General features: G+C 46.3%; 1 protein-coding gene across 7 annotated transcripts in view; it reads right to left on the bottom strand.

Moving 5' to 3' along the window:
- NCAM1 (neural cell adhesion molecule 1) overlaps positions 1–19,245 on the bottom strand; it is a 723,973-nt gene that overhangs the window by 392,906 nt on the left and 311,822 nt on the right. The window contains exon 1 of one of the 7 annotated variants that reach the window (XM_085647343.1): positions 525–713. The exons of 3 other annotated variants lie outside the window; for them this stretch is intronic. In XM_085647343.1, coding sequence (XP_085503469.1) covers positions 525–588 — 64 coding nt within the window. In that variant the 5' untranslated portion in view covers positions 589–713. Of the gene's footprint in view, positions 1–524; positions 714–19,245 lie in introns of those variants that run through there. 3 more of the 7 variants (XM_085647345.1, XM_085647347.1, XM_085647348.1) reach the window with 3 other exon arrangements.

Below are 19,245 nucleotides of genomic sequence, written 5' to 3'. Positions count from 1 at the left end.
CAAGCTGGGCAAACACGGGCTAGGCGGGTGCATTCCCCGAGTGGGACACAGAGAGCTTGGGGTCTTCTGACATTGTATTTTGTTTGCAGTGTTATATAGCGCAAACTCGACCCAAACGTACTGGGAGCACAAGTTACATTCCTCAAGGACACATTCTTTTCTAGGCACGGGGAAATTAAAGTGATTTGCCCAGAATCACAGGATGTCGAGCCGACGCCGATACTAGAACCTTGTTCTCCCTTTCCAAAGTCGGTCGCTCTGGCTCTTATGCCACACCCTCCCCAGTGCACTTACAGAAACGTCTATGTGCGACAACTGGGTGCATGCAACAGGCATTTATCAACATACATTGTGTTCTCACTCCCTCTCCTTCGCCGACAGCGCTGGTTCACACAGTTACACATTCATCAAAGCTAGCCGTCCCTCCTCTGCTTCAGCACTGGCAGCCGTCGCCCATCCACCCCCGCATCACTCTGGAACCGCCGCATTCTCTCATAGCGCTGCTTTTTATAAACATAACTCACCAAACAGCTGCCCGATTCTTGTCAACGCCAGCCACAACTGTCCTTCACGAGCGCACCAGCTCATGGGCTGCCTTCGATAGAAGGGGGGGTGGGATCATTTTAAGACTCGGTTATTAGTTTAGTTTGTCACAGGGTTGTCCACCGAGACAGCATGCTTCCGCTCTTCCTTGCAAGTCCTCCATTCGGGTGGATTCTGTTAGACCGAGTGCCTGGGACGAGGAAGTCCACATCTCGGTGTGTTTGGCAGACAGCTGGCTCAGCAGGAGTGGGATCTGGAGTGTCTGCTGGACGTCCCCGAGCAGAGGCAGGGTTGACGCTCTAGCACCAGCAGACAGAAGGGAGTCCCTAGAGCGCCCATTCAAGGGGCCCTTCTGAGTCTCCCTAACATGTTTACCGAGTGTTTCTTCTCTCTTAGCAGACTACGCGGCACAGCACTGACTGCTGCTCCGATCACAAATGCTAGGGCCGCTCTTTCAGGAAAGCACATTTAACAGATGTACAAACGCCCATTTACAGACCAATAAACTGCGAGTGCAGTATCACCGGTCAGGCGACATTAGGAAATCAGGGAGGGGTGGCTGACAGATGGCAGTCCTATGGATCGGAAAGTTACAATGGAAGACATTTTGGATCAGAATGTGCCTGGCAGACCCACAGGACTTGTTTTGTTTGTCGACATGCCAATGCCAGCTCCTTTTAGAAATGTAGGACCCAGGACTGTTTATTGGAAGGAATTGAAAGTAAAAATAATAGAAAGGTTTGTCGTTTTTAAGCAACGTGTACTTGCAGGATCCGAATGTCAGCATGGCACCAAAAACAAGCCCATATCTCAAATATGCCCTTAGAACCACTCTTCTTCAAGCTATGGCTTCAAGGTCAGTAGTCCAGAATGGAAGCTCTCTGGAATGCCTTCCGGTATTTCATACGGAAGTTGAAACCTTTGGCCCCAAAGATGAGTTTGGCACCACATTTCCAACTTCACATGGGCTCAATATTGTGCTTATTAAATCAGAATTATCATCCAAAGGAACGTGAATTAAACTAGAGCCTTTAGCGCATCACACAGACTATGGGCTTTTTCAGAGAACTTCAAATCAGCTAACAGAGTAGAAATTATGGGAGGGGAGGAACGAGCGAGAAAGTTATCAAAGTGATATTGGCCATCAGATTCATAAAGATATGATGAGATCTGTACCCCACACCAGAAAGACCAGATCAGGCGGCCGCTCCTTCTCCTTCCTCGCGGCCAGAGCCTGGAACGCCCTCCCTCTCCACCTCAGACAGACAACATCTCTCCCCATCTTCACAAGAAACCTCGAAACCTGGCTCTTCAGCAGACCCCCTCCTTGATGGACTGGAACCTGCGCAACCCCCCTCTCCCAGCGCCTTGAGACCTTCACGGGTGAGTAGTCGCGCTTAACAAACACCTGATTGATTGTCTTCAAAGTGCAATCTTAGCAAAATGGCGCTTCCATGAGCTGTCCCATCTGGGGATCTTTCATAGATGGATTTTACAAGGAGAAGAAAGGTATTCCTCAGGGCCATCTTCTTCATCCACGGCCTCTACCGAGCTCAATCAGTCCCCACACAATGTAGCCATGGCATACGGAAACTGTAATGGGCGAAATCTATTCGCCTACAGCTAAGTCTCCCCAGTACTAAATAAAATGACACAGAAGACGAGGGCGAAAACTTAAAGCTACGCTTCTCAATCTGCTGTAAAAAAAATAAATGTCTTAAATTGGCCCAGAGAGATGTCAGGAGACGGAAGGCAGGAAATTCCTTTTTAGAATGAAAATTTCCATAAACATGTTGAAGGGAAAATTCTAGAGACTGTGGCACTAACTCAGAGTCAGAAAACTCTTGCATACAATGTTATATGACTAACTTTCTTATTGACCCAAGTTGTCCTACTGCTATAATTGCAGAAAGGAGGCTGGACAAAGGCGACCAGTGTTTCTCCCGCTTGATAAAGCTAGGGATCAGTGAATGCTGGCTGCCCCTTGAAACACGATGTGAGTTCCACAGCAAACTGTGGCGGATCAGTTGTTAAAACCAAATATAGGGGTGTAAAGGCGTCATATTAATGGAGCAACAGTGTCTGCAAGAAAAGACTATGCAGCAAGAGTGTTTGTAGGCAGTTTGTTGGCAATGACCCAAATCAATATAAATCCACTCCGCAGTTTCAAGGGGAGGGTAATATACAGTAAAAAGAGGACCTTCAATGCTGCGGTGAGTTCATGGGTTCTGTGGGACTGGACAGCCTTTGCCCATATACTCCTGTTGTTGGAGTTGTTTAATCACTTAAAGCCACTTAAGGGGGTTTTGTTTACCTCAATATCTTACCTCGGCAGTTTGTACAGATGTATCTTAGCAAAGTAAGAATAGTCCTGGATCGAAGCATTGTCTTTAAGGCAACAAGCCTGTATAGGGACATGAGAGAAAGCGGCAGAAGAAATCACTAAGGTGCTTCCCCGGGCAATATGGATATCTGAACCACTGCACGGAAGCTCGATCCCCTACAGAAATCCCTATCAAGTCAACTTCCGCAGACAGACGGTAGTCCGTTTTCTCCAACCCTGTGCAAAATAAAGATTTTTTTTTCGAATGACATATCATGTATTGTATTGTAATTGGATTCATATAGCGCTTACTACACCTGACGAGGCGTTAAATCGCTTTTTCAGCGAGTAGCACGCTACTTCGGAACCCGAGAAGGATTAGTGTGGAATTAGTATAGTGAAATATGAAAGTAATTTGAGTGGTGGATATTAGTCAGTTATTTGGATTCAGAAGGATGGCGGAGGGATAGAAGAGGGAAAAGGGATTGCATTTATATAGCGCTTGTTACCCTTGATGGGGTGTTGAAGCACTTTTTTCGTCGAGTAGCATGCTACTCCGGAACCCAAGAAGGATTAGTGTCAAACTGAGGCGGACATTTGAAATTTTGAATTAATTAAAAGGTAATAGTTTCACTTGACTAGACTGTATTCCTCTATTGAATATAATTGTTTCCCAACGGATGTGTATAGTTTAGGTTCTGTTTCTTTAGTTCACCTATAACTGTCAACCTGTTTCAGCCACAGGAAATTAATAACCAGACACATTTTTCTCTAGTGATCTTTCTTACTACTGACAGCAATAAATATGTTCTTATAGAAGAATTCCTCGTATCAGATTGGAAAACATTCGCCAACATGATTGCTTTTATCAATTGTTTGTGTTTGTAAACCATTCTCAATTGCTGAAGCGCAGAGCATCTTGCAGACTGTCTTGACTGTGCTCAAACAAAGGGTACCAGCTCGACTGGGATACAAATACTTGGTTAAAACAATCTTAAGACAAGTAAAACAGGTGCATGTAAGGGACAGTGTTAGTGCTTACTTATGGTATTCTTAAATGAAATGTGACATCCCAAATGCTATGCGTACTTTTCAAATGTCATCATGAAATGCATGCATCACACCCAACGCTATGCAATGTCCATTGAAGGCTCCATCAAGAGCTCTTGTAACATAGCAAATAGGGTGGCAGTGCCTCACAGTGAACGTGAGGGGGGTCAAATTAAAGATGTTATTCCAAACAATATATGGGTTTGTAAAACAGTGAGGAGGGGAAGGTTCTTCTAAAGGGAACTGCACAAGGGATCACAATATTGGCTCTTTTTGTAGGGAACATGAGGTCAGCTCCCCGCCGGTCCAGCTAATGTGCAGTGTAGTAAAACGTCTCTGAGATGTCAATAATTTTACAGGGAATACAGTTTTATGTCTTCGCAGCTGATGCACTTGATAAAAGGTCTTTAATGCCATCAGGTGGGATCGTAAACCTAATAGCCCTGCAACTTCCTACGGCAAATATTTTCCTTCACCTGATTTTCAGCAAGCCAAGGCAATTTATAGATCCATTAAACCGCACTTCGGTCAAATTTAATTAAAAGAAGGGAATGATGCCAAGGGTTTTCAAAGAAAGCGCTAAGAACGTGGAGCGGGTCCTTTGCAAGTACAATATGCTACACAACGGTTGGGTAAGCAATCACACGCAGACAGCCTCTTCTGTCAGCAAGGTCCCATTCGTATTGTATTGTAATCGCATAGATAGATAGATAGATAGATAGATAGATAGATAGATAGATAGATAGATAGATAGATAGATAGATAGATAGATAGATAGATAGATAGATAGATAGATAGATAGATAGATAGATAGATAGATAGATAGATAGATATCGCTTACTACCCCATGCGAGGCGCTGGAGAGCTTATGCTGGGCAGCACGCTGGTCTGATTTACAAGGTTGGTGGTAAATACGCCCAGCAAAAGGAACTGCCTGCACAAATAATATGAACACATTTCCAATTAAAAACAAATCAGTTAAGATAAAGGCAGGCCACCTAACAACAAAGAAAGTGGCACTTCTTAATACATGTTTTAAAATTGTCTCCAGCCTAATCGTTACGAGCGGGCATTGTATGCACGAGACTACTACTGAAGCCGCACCAGACAAACAGAGAGCATTGAAGATACTATTAGGACTAGAACAAGAGAAGGGGGTGTTGGAGAGTCAGTGTTATGGCACATTCGCTAACATTTCGTATCTTGGCCAACCAACTCAGGTGTGCTGTTTATCAATAGCATACCAGTCAATCTACGCTCAAATCATAAGCTACTGATCTACCAACAAAGGTGGTATGCGAGCAGCAAGGAGTAAAGCAAGTACCAGTACAGGCTGCACAGCTCTAGAACGCTGTTGCGCATCGCTCAGAGTCAACTGAATTTTCAGAGGCACAAAGGAAGCTGCAAAACTCCAGGTACAACAGTTTGGAAGAGATCCCATTCCCTTTCCCTCAATGAACATGCAAGCCCAGCACATTCCCTCAAGACTTATCGCACCAGCCACCAGGTGCGGCCTGCGCAGGTAAGAGCGGTGGGCAGTGGGGACTCTACAGACGACGAAAAATTAAATAATTAATTTTCCCTCGCCGTCGTCTGTCGAGTCCCCACCACCCACCGCTCTTACCGGCACAGACCGCTCCTGCCAGCCACTGCTGCCAACTCAGACCAACAAGGGGTAAGCATAATCCTTCTGACCCACCAACATACTGCACTTCTGATCGGGACCACCAACGCCGGGCAGAGAAATGTCTGGTTCAGCTTTGTCCATTGTTCAATGGCAATCACTCCCCCCTACAAACCCCCAGCAGCTGCCGCTAACAAATCGAAGCAAATAGGTAAAACATCCTATAAAACAAGTACACCATTAAGGGGCGCGTGATTGTAACATTGTGTGCATGAGCCACTGCAAGAAAGAGCTGAAAGCGCGTGCAAGGGAGATGTGCGTGTGCAGACCCTGCGTGCTCCTTTTCAAGCACTATATATACATTTGCAATCCTTTTATGGGACTCACAGATTATCACTGAGTTGAGATTCAGGGACCGGATGGGTAAGCACTTCAACTGAGAAGCACTTATCTACCTACATATCCATAAACAAATGGGCTGGTGGGTTCTGTCCCCCGCCCAGGGTACAGTACAATACAAAGTCAAGGGCCCTGGACTCCCAGTAATCTTTTCTTGAGGTTTTGTTGTCGAAGCTATGGTGGTGGATAAAGATACCGTGACAAACTGAATGCTCCTGGATGGCATAAGATGGGGCCATTTATTGCAGATAGACCAGCAGCCAGTGAGGTCACAGCAGTGTTTTCGTTTTGACTTATCATAGCACAGAATTATTGGTGCATCTAAGTTTAAAGGAGGCTCACCAGCCCTACTCATGCACCCTATACAGGCCAGAAATCAAGAGAGGCAGCAGATAGCTCGCTGGACAAGAACATCCAACAAGTCTGCAATCCGGAGCATCACCCGGGAAACTCATCAATACTGGGGGTTAGGGTTTGAGGAGATCCGACTGGCTGAGCCACACTGTCCACGACCTGCTCTAAGGTCTTTGCAGTGAAGGCTTTTTAGAAATACCACAAAGATCAGCTAAGAGTCAATTTCATAATCTTTGCATGTAAAGCATGCTCCAATAAGGTTAAACCACTGTGTCAACCCGGCCTCCAAATCTAAACATCGCTGAGTTTTAATATCTTTACTGGACGAACGGGGAATAAAATACAGCAATGGTACAATGTGCTGGCGTCTGGAGTCCCACCGAGTCCCTCTTTGTGCAACAGGCGATGGAATCGTTTTTACAACATGTATGCGTACTGGCGTTTGGAGAAAAATGTAATGTGTGCCGAGTGACCAGTGCAGAAACAACACTTTGTACAAATGTGGGTTCAAGACTGGTGCTGCAAGTTATGCGACCTGAACATAAGACTTGAAAGCCCACATCCTGCGAAGCGTTCGGTATTAGCCCCAAGTGCCTTTTATGAGCCAGGGAACAGTATGAGCTGTGCTTCTCACAGAATGGCCGTGTAGAGGACTGTTCTCTGAAGCAAGCATGAAAAAAGCCAATGTGGCTTTAAAATAGTGTCACCTCTAAATGAGGCCACGGCCCATTTTAAGCTGTTTGACTCCAGGGAGCGACAAACGGTTGAAGCAGGAAACACTGCACATACCCTACACGGCCCTCAAAACAGTAAATCAGCCCCCGTTGTTTCTGACCTCAGGAAGTGTCTCTACCTCCTTTAAAGCCCCCCCCCCCCCCCATCTCATCTTTGCACTGCTGTTACAGGGGGCTTTGTTAAATGCTATTGCAGGGATTTCAAAGATTTATGGCGGACAATGCAGAGGCGGTGTGGGGTGCTGGTTATTGAACCCCTGCTCTCGCCTGCCTGTGTGGGGAGGGTGTAATTCACTCACTTCATTACTTAACATCAAAGGGGCGCCGCACAAAGCGCCTGCCCTTCCCTGCCCCTCCACCCTGCCAGCACGGTGGCAGTGCCCGTCTCTTGCACACAACCACGTGAGAAACGGGTGGCACTAGGTAACCACTCACCACGGTAATCATATTCCCGGATGTAAATAATATTGAGCAAATAAATCTAAATAGCAATATATGCGAGACTTAATATAAGGCCCCAAGCAAGTGCACGGAATGTCATGACTTCTGCGGTTGCCTAAGTTAGTGTGCCCATACCGAAAAATAGTTAACGTGGGGGCACCTTGCTGAGGGAGCGTGGCAGCGGTCAAAGGGTCCCCTCCATAACCCCTCTCCCGACCCCCACCTTCCCCTGCCTGTTAACTGGGCAGGTGTACAGACACGTCTCTGTGTATCCACACCAGCAGCACGGCAGCACAGAGGTGCAGACAGCACTACAGACCTGGGGGCATGCACATCAAATGAGCACTGCCAATGCTAATTTAAGACACGTCCTCTGCAACAGTGTTGAGCTGACTGTTGTCTTAAATAACTGAAGAGCTGAAACTGCACTATTTTACCACCTTAATCAATTTGGTAAATGATGGCTGCCACAGGAACGTTAAAAGTGTCCGCCGTCTTTGGCTGGAAATGTAGAAGCGTGTGTTAACCTATCGAAAGTAAACAACAACAGATAACACAATAACATACACTTAATTAAAAAATGAATGGAACAAAACAACAAAAGTCAAAATAGAATGCAACACAAAAACCAGAGTAGAACACATCACATTACCATAAGCAGCAAAAAAACAGAACATGGACAAAAATAAAACCAGCAATAATCACCACCTCAAGAAGTGCAACAAATATGTACATTCTTATCACTCATTACTGCCTCCGCAACGCTGCTTTCATATTACGCTGGTGAAAGTGGTGGGGCAGTGAGTGGTGCCCCACACAGGCCACCCCTCTGACTGATCACAACAGGTCAGGTATTCCAGGAGTGACAACGCCGCACCCCATTTAGCAGCCGGTAAAATGGGGTGCAGGTGGGCAGGAGCTGTGGGTATCTGCACAGAACAGCCTCCAACCCACTGAATCCTACAGCACAGGTAGAACCAGGAAGTCTCTCACCCGCCCAACATCCACCACACCGACGCTGGACGCGTGCACCTACAACATGTTCAATGGGCGATAAATGGCAGTAGAAAAGGACCCTTGTTACACAAGGCATGGGGATTCACTTACAGATTTTGACCTGATAACACTGGGCCCACATTTACCCAGTTCCGAGCAGAATAACTCACAAATGGACGGTACAGAGCAGGAATTAACAAGCGGAATGTGTAATTCCAGCCCAGGTAATCCCAGGCGCCGCTGCACTGCCGAACTCCTAATCCGATCCTATGTGTCTCCTCTGTGAAAGAAAAGCCATAGGATGCTTAAATGCTAAGGGCCACCATCCCAAATATCTGTTTCCCAAGGGTTTCCCATTGTTTACTACCTTACTCTCCTAGTAGGCAGACAAAAGAGGGCTGTGGATAAAGAGGTGTAGAATATGTGTGCAGGTTATGAACTCGGCAAGTCTGAGAAAGAACTGGGATCTTTGCCATAGAATTGTGAACTGAATAAAATGGCGCTGAGGATACTTCAATAGAAACTGATGCCATTATTTATTGTGTTGTGTTATCACAGGAATTACATTTAGTGTTGCCAATGAAAATGTGATTTACAAATTGGGAAATCCCATACTGTAGCGTCTTGCTGGGCTAGGAACATAAGAAAACAGGCATTGGCAAAGCCAACAGGTCTGCTTTAGCCGCCAGTTGGTAAAGGTGCCAGATTCTATATCGAAAAAGAAAAATACCTATAAGATTATATTTTTCGGGGTATAATAAAGCACACATTGCCATAATAGCCCATGCAATTTAAGGGAACTACTTTGTGTGTTAATGTGATACTTCTGAACTGCAGACTGCAGTCAAGCACCATGAAGGTAGCCAATGGCTGAAGTGGGAGGATCCACTGCCCCATGTTGTATGCTGTCTGTAGTGGGCGTATTAAAATGTGAATGACACAATAATGGTTGAAGAGGGTTGGCTAAAAGCCCCTCTACGTCAGTATATTATCCAAATAATTTTAGTAGAATCAAAAGGTCGTAGCTAATGCCAGACCTAAACATTATATGGTATTAGTTTTACGCAGATTATGGGAAGATGGGTACAAATAAATAATTCTATCCTATCCTTACAAACACCATATGGCCTAAATTCTGTGGAACATACAAAAATGATTGTGAAGGTTTTGATAATCGGTTAGAGGCGGAACAATGGCTAACAATAAACAGGGATAGATCTGAAACTCATTAAATAACAGATTACCATACCTCTCCCCATAACAAAAGATTTACAATTGTTATTGTTCCTTCCCACCCCGGTCGTGTCCATGTTCAACAGGTAAGTAATTAGGAGTTTTAATATTATGGAAAGTTATGCAAACTTTAGCTAAAACTTAAGGGTTAAAACTTTGCATCACTACATTATTGAATGATGTCTGTTGTAACTGCTGATAGAAAAATATAGACTTGTTAGACAAGATAAAAAAAGAAATAGATTGTATTTTATCTTTGCAACTGCTACGTAGTTAGATTGTTATTAACACACCAGGATAGTGTAATCTACTATTTACTGATATGAAGCAGTAAGTAATTATTTAGATATTTGCGCTTATTTGAATGTAAAAGATACTGATCATTTTAGAGGGTAGGTTAATCTCTGTTGTAATTGGTGTTTGGAATCCCTGTTTCACCTTGGAGATAAAACTGGCCAGTGCATTGGATATAGAAAGCCATAGTCCTTACCGGATGTGTTTTCTATAGCAACGTTCTCTGCCTGCACTTTAGAACCCTAGCATCAATATGTTCCACAGTTCAGTGGAGATTTCCTTGTTTAAGAAAAACATACAAATCCATTTGGAATCCTGTAAGAATAATATGAAAAAAACGAGCCATGAAATTAAATTTAAGAAGGCAAATCACATTGTTAGGTTAGAAAACATGTTAATTCCATTTATTGTATTAAAAAAATATCCACCATCCATCAAATCAGAACCATGGCACGATCTCGACTGTATGGATCCATTTCTTGATTTCTATGTTGGCACACTGGTAACAAAAGCTATGAATAAGTGAAGATAACGGGCCTCATTTATGAGAAGTGACGCATCGCTGCGTGAAAGCAGTAATGCGTCACTTCTCAGTGCGACCTCCTTGCGGCATGATGGATGCGTCATATTTACAGTATGACGCATCATGTCGCAAGGAGTTACAGATACGTCAGTATTTCTGACGTATCTGTAGGCGCAAAAGTGACGCATTGCTGGAGTGTGTCAGAAAAGTGACGCAACTCCAGCAATGTGTCCTTTCACATGGGGCAAGCCCCATGTGAAAGGGCCTGCGTCAGTCTTACGCCTGCCATGAGGCAGGCGTAAGATATTGACGCATTTGCGCCCTAGAAGTGGCGCAGTGAAATCTCGTAGATTTCACTGCGTCACTTCTACGAGGCTTACTTACGTGTGAACGCCCCCCCCTGAATACATTATACCTGGCGCAGTTATAATGTGACGCAGGGGCTTACAAAGTGACGCATCTAGGTAGATGCGTCTCTTTGTAAATATGGTGCAACAAGGCTCACTTTTTATGCCACTGGTGCGTCACAAAAAGTGACGCACCGGCGGCGCAAAATTGACACAAGGGCTCATAAATAAGCCCCAACATTTCTTCCAGCCAAGAGTGAGAAATCGAGACACAACTTGCCAGAAGGTCCAAGTGGGAGATACAAGGATTGGTAATAACTCAGTAGAGTGACCGTGAATGTCTCCTGTCCTCCATCTTGTTTAACTGGCTGTTTTCTTATTTTTCAGAACTGTGCGGTATGGCTGCCTCTTTGCTAATATGATTCCACTATGGCCGCAAGCCGAGAAGCAGGTACATCAAATATTCAATTCAGGCATTCCGTTTGTAACAGGCTCTGTTTAACTCGGGGTGATTAATCAATTATTTACTTAGCAAAGGGCCATTTTCCTGTCACCTAAATCACATTTAATATCAATCCATTACCTTCCATTATCTGCGCCGAGCTGCAAGCTTCCCTTAGTACTTGCTTCTGCTCGCTGTGTGCACCAAACACAGAAGAGGGCTAATTTAACACACCGTCTGAGAAATCACGCTTTATTAGAAACGTCTGTACAGTTTACTGGTCATCGGATTCGCATGACTGCTTGGCAGAGAAGTGCTTGCATAAGCAGAGGGTACTGCATCAGTAGTCTGAGTAGAGCTACACAAGACAGAGAAGCAAGATGGAGCGCGGAAACACATACACACACATTTATAGTTCATACAACTGACGCCCAAGGAAATTTATTGTGCCTGCTTCAGACACCCTTATTTAAGGGCAGCCAACGGGTACCCAGGAACAATGATGGTGCCTGCAACAGGCACACCTGCTTCAAACCTGCAGGCAACACTTTAAGCTGTTGTACACACATCCAATGGGACGCAACAGCATTCAAAGACTAAACAGTACTTTGATGCCAAAAACACGCTCAGTGTTACAAACACTGGTGAAGAGTTGAGAACATCAGGATCTGGTAATGTTTCTTCCACCCATGGGGGGTCGCTGGTGAAGAGTTGAGAGCATCAGGATCTGGTAATGTTTCTTCCACCCATGAGGGGTCGCTGGTGAAGAGTTGAGAGCATCAGGATCTGGTAATGTTTCTTCCACCCATGGGGGGTCGCTGGTGAGGAGTTGAGAGCATCAGGATCTGGTAATGTTTCTTCCACCCATGGGGGGTCGCTGGTGAAGAGTTGAGAGCATCAGGATCTGGTAATGTTTCTTCCACCCATGGGGGGTCGCTGGTGAAGAGTTGAGAGCATCAGGATCTGGTAATGTTTCTTCCACCCATGGGGGGTCGCTGGTGAAGAGTTGAGAGCATCAGGATCTGGTAATGTTTCTTCCACCCATGGGGGGTCGCTGGTGAAGAGTTGAGAGCATCAGGATCTGGTAATGTTTCTTCCACCCATGGGGGGTCGCTGGTGAAGAGTTGAGAGCATCAGGATCTGGTAATGTTTCTTCCACCCATGGGGGGGTCGCTGGTGAAGAGTTGAGAGCATCAGGATCTGGTAATGTTTCTTCCACCCATGAGGGGTCGCTGGTAAAGAGTTGAGAGCATCAGTATCTGGTAATGTTTCTTCCACCCATGAGGGGTCGCTGGTGAAGAGTTGAGAGCAACAGGATCTGGTGATGTTTCTTCCACCCATGGGGGGTCGCTGGTGAAGAGTTGAGAGCATCAGGATCTGGTAATGTTTCTTCCACCCATGAGGGGTCGCTGGTGAAGAGTTGAGAGCATCAGGATCTGGTAATGTTTCTTCCACCCATGGAGGTCGCTGGTGAAGAGTTGAGAGCATCAGGATCTGGTAATGTTTCTTCCACCCATGGGGGGTCGCTGGTGAAGAGTTGAGAGCATCAGGATCTGGTAATGTTTCTTCCAACCATGGGGGGTCGCTGGTGAAGAGTTGAGAGCATCAGGATCTGGTAATGTTTCTTCCACCCATGGGGGGTCGCTGGTGAAGAGTTGAGAGCATCAGGATCTGGTAATGCTTCTTCCACCCATGAGGGATCGCTGGTGAAGAGTTGAGAGCATCAGGATCTGGTAATTTTTCTTCCACCCATGGGGGGTCGCTGGTGAAGAGTTGAGAGCATCAGGATCTGGTAATGTTTCTTCCACCCATGGGGGGTCGCTGGTGAAGAATTGAGAGCATCAGGATCTGGTAATGTTTCTTCCACCCATGGGGAGTCGCTGGTTAAGAGTTGAGAGCATCAGGATCTGGTAATGCTTCTTCCACCCATGAGGGATCGCTGGTGAAGAGTTGAGAGCATCAGGATCTGGTAATGTTTCTTCCACCCATGGGGGGTCGCTGGTGAAGAGTTGAGAGCATCAGGATCTGGTAATGTTTCTTCCACCCATGGGAGGTCGCTGGTGAAGAGTTGAGAGCATCAGGATCTGGTAATGTTTCTTCCACCCATGGGGGGTCACTGGTGAAGAGTTGAGAGCATCAGGATCTGGTAATGATTCTGCCACCCATGGGGGGTCGCTGGTGAAGAGTTGAGAGCATCAGGATCTGGTAATGTTTCTTCCACCCATGGGGGGTCGCTGGTTAAGAGTTGAGAGCATCAGGATCTGGTAATGTTTCTTCCACCCATGGGGGGTCGCTGGTTAAGAGTTGAGAGCATCAGGATCTGGTAATGCTTCTTCCACCCATGAGGGATCGCTGGTGAAGAGTTGAGAGCATCAGGATCTGGTAATGTTTCTTTCACCCATGGGGGGTCGCTGGTGAAGAGTTGAGAGCATCAGGATCTGGTAATGTTTCTTCCACCCATGGGGGGTCGCTGGTGAAGAGTTGAGAGCATCAGGATCTGGTAATGTTTCTTCCACCCATGGGGGGTCGCTGGTGAAGAGTTGAGAGCATCAGGATCTGGTAATGTTTCTTCCACCCATGGGGGGTCGCTGGTGAAGAGTTGAGAGCATCAGGATCTGGTAATGTTTCTTCCACCCATGGGGGGTCGCTGGTGAAGAGTTGAGAGCATCAGGATCTGGTAATGATTCTGCCACCCATGGGGGGTCGCTGGTGAAGAGTTGAGAGCATCAGGATCTGGTAATGTTTCTTCCACCCATGGGGGGGTCACTGGCGAAGATTCGAGAGCATCAGGATCTGGTAATGTTTCTTCCACCCATGAGGGGTCGCTGGTGAAGAGTCGAGAGCATCAGGATCTGTTAATGTCTCTTCCACCCATGGGGGGTCGCTGGTGAAGAGTTCAGAGCATCAGGATCTGTTAATGTTTCTTCCACCCATGGGGGGTCGCTGGTGAAGGGTTGAGAGCATCAGGTTCTGGTAATGTCTCTTCCACCCATGAGGGGTCGCTGGTGAATAGTTGAGAGCATCAGAATCTGGTAATGTTTCTTCCACCCATGGAGGTCGCTGGTGAAGAGTTGAGAGCATCAGGATCTGGTAATGTTTCTTCCACCCATGGGGGGTCGCTGGTGAAGAGTTGAGAGCATCAGGATCTGGTAATGTTTCTTCCACCCATGGGGGGTCGCTGGTGAAGAGTTGAGAGCATCAGGATCTGGTAATGTTTCTTCCACCCATGGGGGGTCGCTGGTGAAGAGTTGAGAACATCAGGATCTGGTAATGCTTCTTCCACCCATGAGGGATCGCTGGTGAAGAGTTGAGAGCATCAGGATCTGGTAATGTTTCTTCCACCCATGGGGGGTCGCTGGTGAAGAGTTGAGAGCATCAGGATCTGGTAATGTTTCTTCCACCCATGGGGGGTCGCTGGTGAAGAGTTGAGAGCATCAGGATCTGGTAATGTTTCTTCCACCCATGGGGGGTCGCTGGTGAAGAGTTGAGAGCATCAGGATCTGGTAATGTTTCTTCCACCCATGGGGGGTCGCTGGTGAAGAGTTGAGAGCATCAGGATCTGGTAATGCTTCTTCCACCCATGAGGGATCGCTGGTGAAGAGTTGAGAGCATCAGGATCTAGTAATGTTTCTTCCACCCATGGGGGGTCGCTGGTGAAGAGTTGAGAGCATCAGGATCTGGTAATGTTTCTTCCACCCATGGGGGGTCGCTGGTGAAGAGTTGAGAGCATCAGGATCTGGTAATGTTTCTTCCACCCATGGGGGGTCGCTGGTGAAGAGTTGAGAGCATCAGGATCTGGTAATGTTTCTTCCACCCATGGGGGGTCGCTGGTTAAGAGTTGAGAGCATCAGGATCTGGTAATGTTTCTTCCACCCATGGGGGGTCTCTGGTGAAGAGTTGAGAGCATCAGGATCTGGTAATGATTCTGCCACCCATGGGGGGTCGCTGGTGAAGAGTTGAGAGCATCAGGATCTGGTAATGTTTCTTCCATCCATGGGGGGTCGCTGGTGAAGAGTCAAGAGCATCAGGATCTGGTAATGTTTCTTCCACCCATGAGGGGTCGCTGGTGAAGAGTCGAGAGCATCAGGATCTGTTAATGTCTCTTCCACCCATGAGGGGTCGCTGGTGAAGAGTTCAGAGCATCAGGATCTGTTAATGTTTCTTCCACCCATGGGGGGTCGCTGGTGAAGCGTTGAGAGCATCAGGTTCTGGTAATGTCTCTTCCACCCATGAGGGGTCGCTGGTGAAGAGTTCAGAGCATCAGGATCTGTTAATGTTTCTTCCACCCATGGGGGGTCGCTGGTGAAGGGTTGAGAGCATCAGCATCTGGTAATGTCTCTTCCACCCATGGGGGGTCGCTGGTGAAGAGTTGAGCACATCAGGATCTGGTAATGTTTCTTCCACCCATGGGGGGTCGCTGGTGAAGAGTTGAGAGCATCAGGATCTGGTAATGTTTCTTCCACCCATGGGGGGTCGCTGGTGAAGAGTTGAGAGCATCAGGATCTGGTAATGTTTCTTCCACCCATGGGGAGTCGCTGAGGTTGGTAAGGGTGCAGCTGAGATGGAGGACAGCCACTGATACAATTTAAGCACAGCGGGATAGCAGGCACAGGAAACAGCACAGAGCAAATATAAGCTTTACACTGAAAGCGAGAGTTTTCCAAGGGACCTTGTTCCTGATGACACGTCTATGTCCGATATGAGTGATGGGGTGAGCTGGCTGCTAGTTAACCGTGGCTGGTGTACCAAATCATTATAGTGGAACAGTTGTGGGTGGAGGGTTTGTCTATGGTCCTAGGACTACCAACAGTTTAATTCATGGGGAGGATGTTAGGAGACCAGGAGAGAAGTCTATAATAGTAAGCAACCAACCAGGTTTCATTTTCAAGCTTTTCAGCAACAAGGTGATGTAGTCTGCTTCTCTTTGTTTTGTTTGTCCACATATTCGAACTATTAATTTAAATAATGGATACAGTGCAATTAAATTGTAAAGAGTTTATTGACGCAATAATGCTTGAGGTTGCGAAACAGGTACAACGCCAGCTTGAGAGCCTGTTGAAATCAACACCATCTAGGAATCTATCCCAATTCTCAGGAATGTGGCCGGTTAAAATCCTGTGGGGTGGGACCTCGCCGTCTCTGTCATTAGCAGCCGTCCTGGACTGCCAGTGACACATTACTATGCATTGAAGATAAAATGTACATAATGCTTTCGATCTCGAATGATGCTCCCCCTATTACCCCTGGCCTTTTCAGACGATCATCATTCCTATGTCTCATCCACTTAGAGGAGCTCTCTCAAGTGGGCCTAAAGGTATGGAAAAAGTACTCTTTTGCCATAGGCGCTACTACAAGTGCAAACTTTTTCAAAACCCTTTGTACTCCTATTTCGCAAAGTAACCAGGGTCTCAACACTGCCTAGTGGCACATTGGTCTGCACAGCGTGCTTCATAAATGTTTACATTTTCGGACTAACCATATGGGCAAGATTGTCTGCTCTATATTTACTTTTCATTGCATACTTCCTCAACATCAAGACAAACACTAAGTTTGGCCCTATTGCGTATAATATGTCATACTCACCTAAAAATACCATAACCAGTAACGGTGTCCTTATCCCTTGGCTAAGCTATGAATAATGGCCAAGCAAGAATGAAATCACAAAACAAGCCCTTGTCTTTGCATTGGGTGCATGCAAACCTCACACATTTCTGGTTGGTATTATCAATGAGACATGAATCCTTTTACACCACACTGCTCGACTAGAAACGCAGTAAAACACATTAAATGAACTGATGGAAGGAGCAGCAGTGTGTGACGGAATCAAACAGCTTCAAGAGGAAACCAAAGAAAAGTGGAGATAACTCGTCAACGGGTTTTGTGAAACAAGACACTTATGAACACACAGGTGTGTGTTGGTTAAAACAGAGGAAAGGAAAAGTAGCTGAAGTGTAATGACAATAATCCCATACATAGGATGACCGAATGTCCCGGACCCTATACGGTCCCGCTTTTAGAGAAGTGTTCCGGTGTCTCGACGCTTTTCTCCAGAGTAAAGAAATGTCATGGTTTTTGGGAAGTGTCTGAGTTGAGCATGCGGACCGGTGTAAAATACATTTGTGCAAGCTCACTTCTGGAGAAGTTACGGCATAACGTCACTTAGGTGAGCATTGTAGCGGGAAGTGAAATCCTTTAAAGAGAGACATTTTCTCTCTGGATTTCCCTTCTCTTTCTACAACGCAGCAACAACGTCGTCGCGCCAGCTATAGGGACAACAGGTAATCGGAATCACCAGTGACCAGCATGACCCTGCTCTGCCACAGGAGTCAGACGTCACCGCCTGCAGCGAGACCCAGCCAGCCACCAGTGTGCCCCTGCTCTGCCCTTTTAAAAGAAGTGCGCGGACTGCTGCAGAATCAAGCAGAAGCCAAAAGCAACAAGCATTGGCATAGCCAATAGGTCTCGCCTTTGGGACCTTATAAGTGTTTAGCTATGCAACAGTTGCATAACTAAATACTTATAAGGTCCCAAAAGCGAGACCTATTGGCTATGCAAAGCGGCCGTGCGGCCGCGAAAGTGAAAGTAATTGCGGTAAAGCGTGGCGCGCGCACCCGCGCACATGCACTGTAGCTCTAGGCTGGCCTGGTAGCACTTTTTGGAGCCCTCTCAATAAGTCTCATCAGACCAGCGCATGCGCTGGGTCAGGCGAGACCTAAAAAGGGCTTGAAGTGGAACCAATCTGCATGACCCCTCGCCAGCCCTAACAGCACCAGCAAATCAGGACCCTGCCTCCACATCACAGCTGCTCCAGCCAGGATCCTTCAGCAGCCACATAAGACATACCCTCCCAGCCTGCAAGCCAGTACAAGACTCGCAATGAGAGTATTTAAATGGGTATAGGAAATTTTCTCTTTGTTGTTTGGCCTGGGTTGTTTCCACCCCTCCCCAAAAAACACTGGCCATTTGTTTAAACTATATTGGGCACAAAGTTGGAGGTGCAAGCGACTGAGGAGTAGAGCAGGAGGAAGCTGGATTTGCAAATGACTGTGGAGAGGAGGTAAATGTGACTATTGTAGAGGTGGCTGAGGGGCAGGAGGTGAGTGAGCATGAGGGGGTGAGTTTTGAATGACCCCAGGTGGATGGAACTGCAGACTGTCAGCTCACCTTTGTCACATATGTAAGTGGGTAGCACTAAATAGATCTTTGTGAAGGGAGTCCAAATAAACTCAACTCTGGCTTAGTGTCTGCGTACTGTCCAACCTGGCCCCATGGCCGGCAAGTTTCTTGAAGGGTCACTCTCCAGGTACACATAAACCTTTCTGTACATCCGGCCAAGGGAAACAGCAAGATAAGCCTTAAAAAACAGGGATTTCCTTGTCGATACATTGAAAACGCTCATTTAAAAACAAAATCCAGATTCAATTTTGTGCATAGCTATGGTAAAAACACTGCCATTGAGCAGTCACCGCACATGTGCAAGGAGCACGTTGCTGGATGGGTGACTTGAAGGTATGGGTCCCCTATATTACAAACATCCAATAGCTGTCGGCAATGGCACCTCCAGATGAGAAGCGAGAGCGGCTTTCTGAGGTAATATTGAAATTCTGAGTCTCTTGCCTGAATTGGTCGAGTTTTATGGACATAATGGCCACCAAAGCATATGTATATTGACTTATTTAATAAGAACACATACTTGGAATTTCAAGGTAAGGGTGGTCCCCAACTATGGCAAATGTTGAGGCAAAGTCGGTTGAAATGGAACTATGTTTACAGCCAATAAAGACCTGTAATTCTTCATCTGTGTTTGTGGAGGAGGCTGTCATGGTTGTCCTTTTTATATGTCTATGACAGCTGTCAAATACTCCTACATTTATGTCAAGGGATACTGCAAACAGTAGTCCTGCTTCTATGTCTATGACTTCTCCTAGTTTTTTCTTTTGAG

Source organism: Triturus cristatus, chromosome 3_2, assembly GCF_964204655.1.
Source record: "Triturus cristatus chromosome 3_2, aTriCri1.1, whole genome shotgun sequence".
Classification (NCBI taxonomy): domain Eukaryota; kingdom Metazoa; phylum Chordata; class Amphibia; order Caudata; family Salamandridae; genus Triturus; species Triturus cristatus.
Note: the sequence above shows the minus strand (reverse complement) of the source record. Positions and strands in the feature narration are given on the sequence as shown.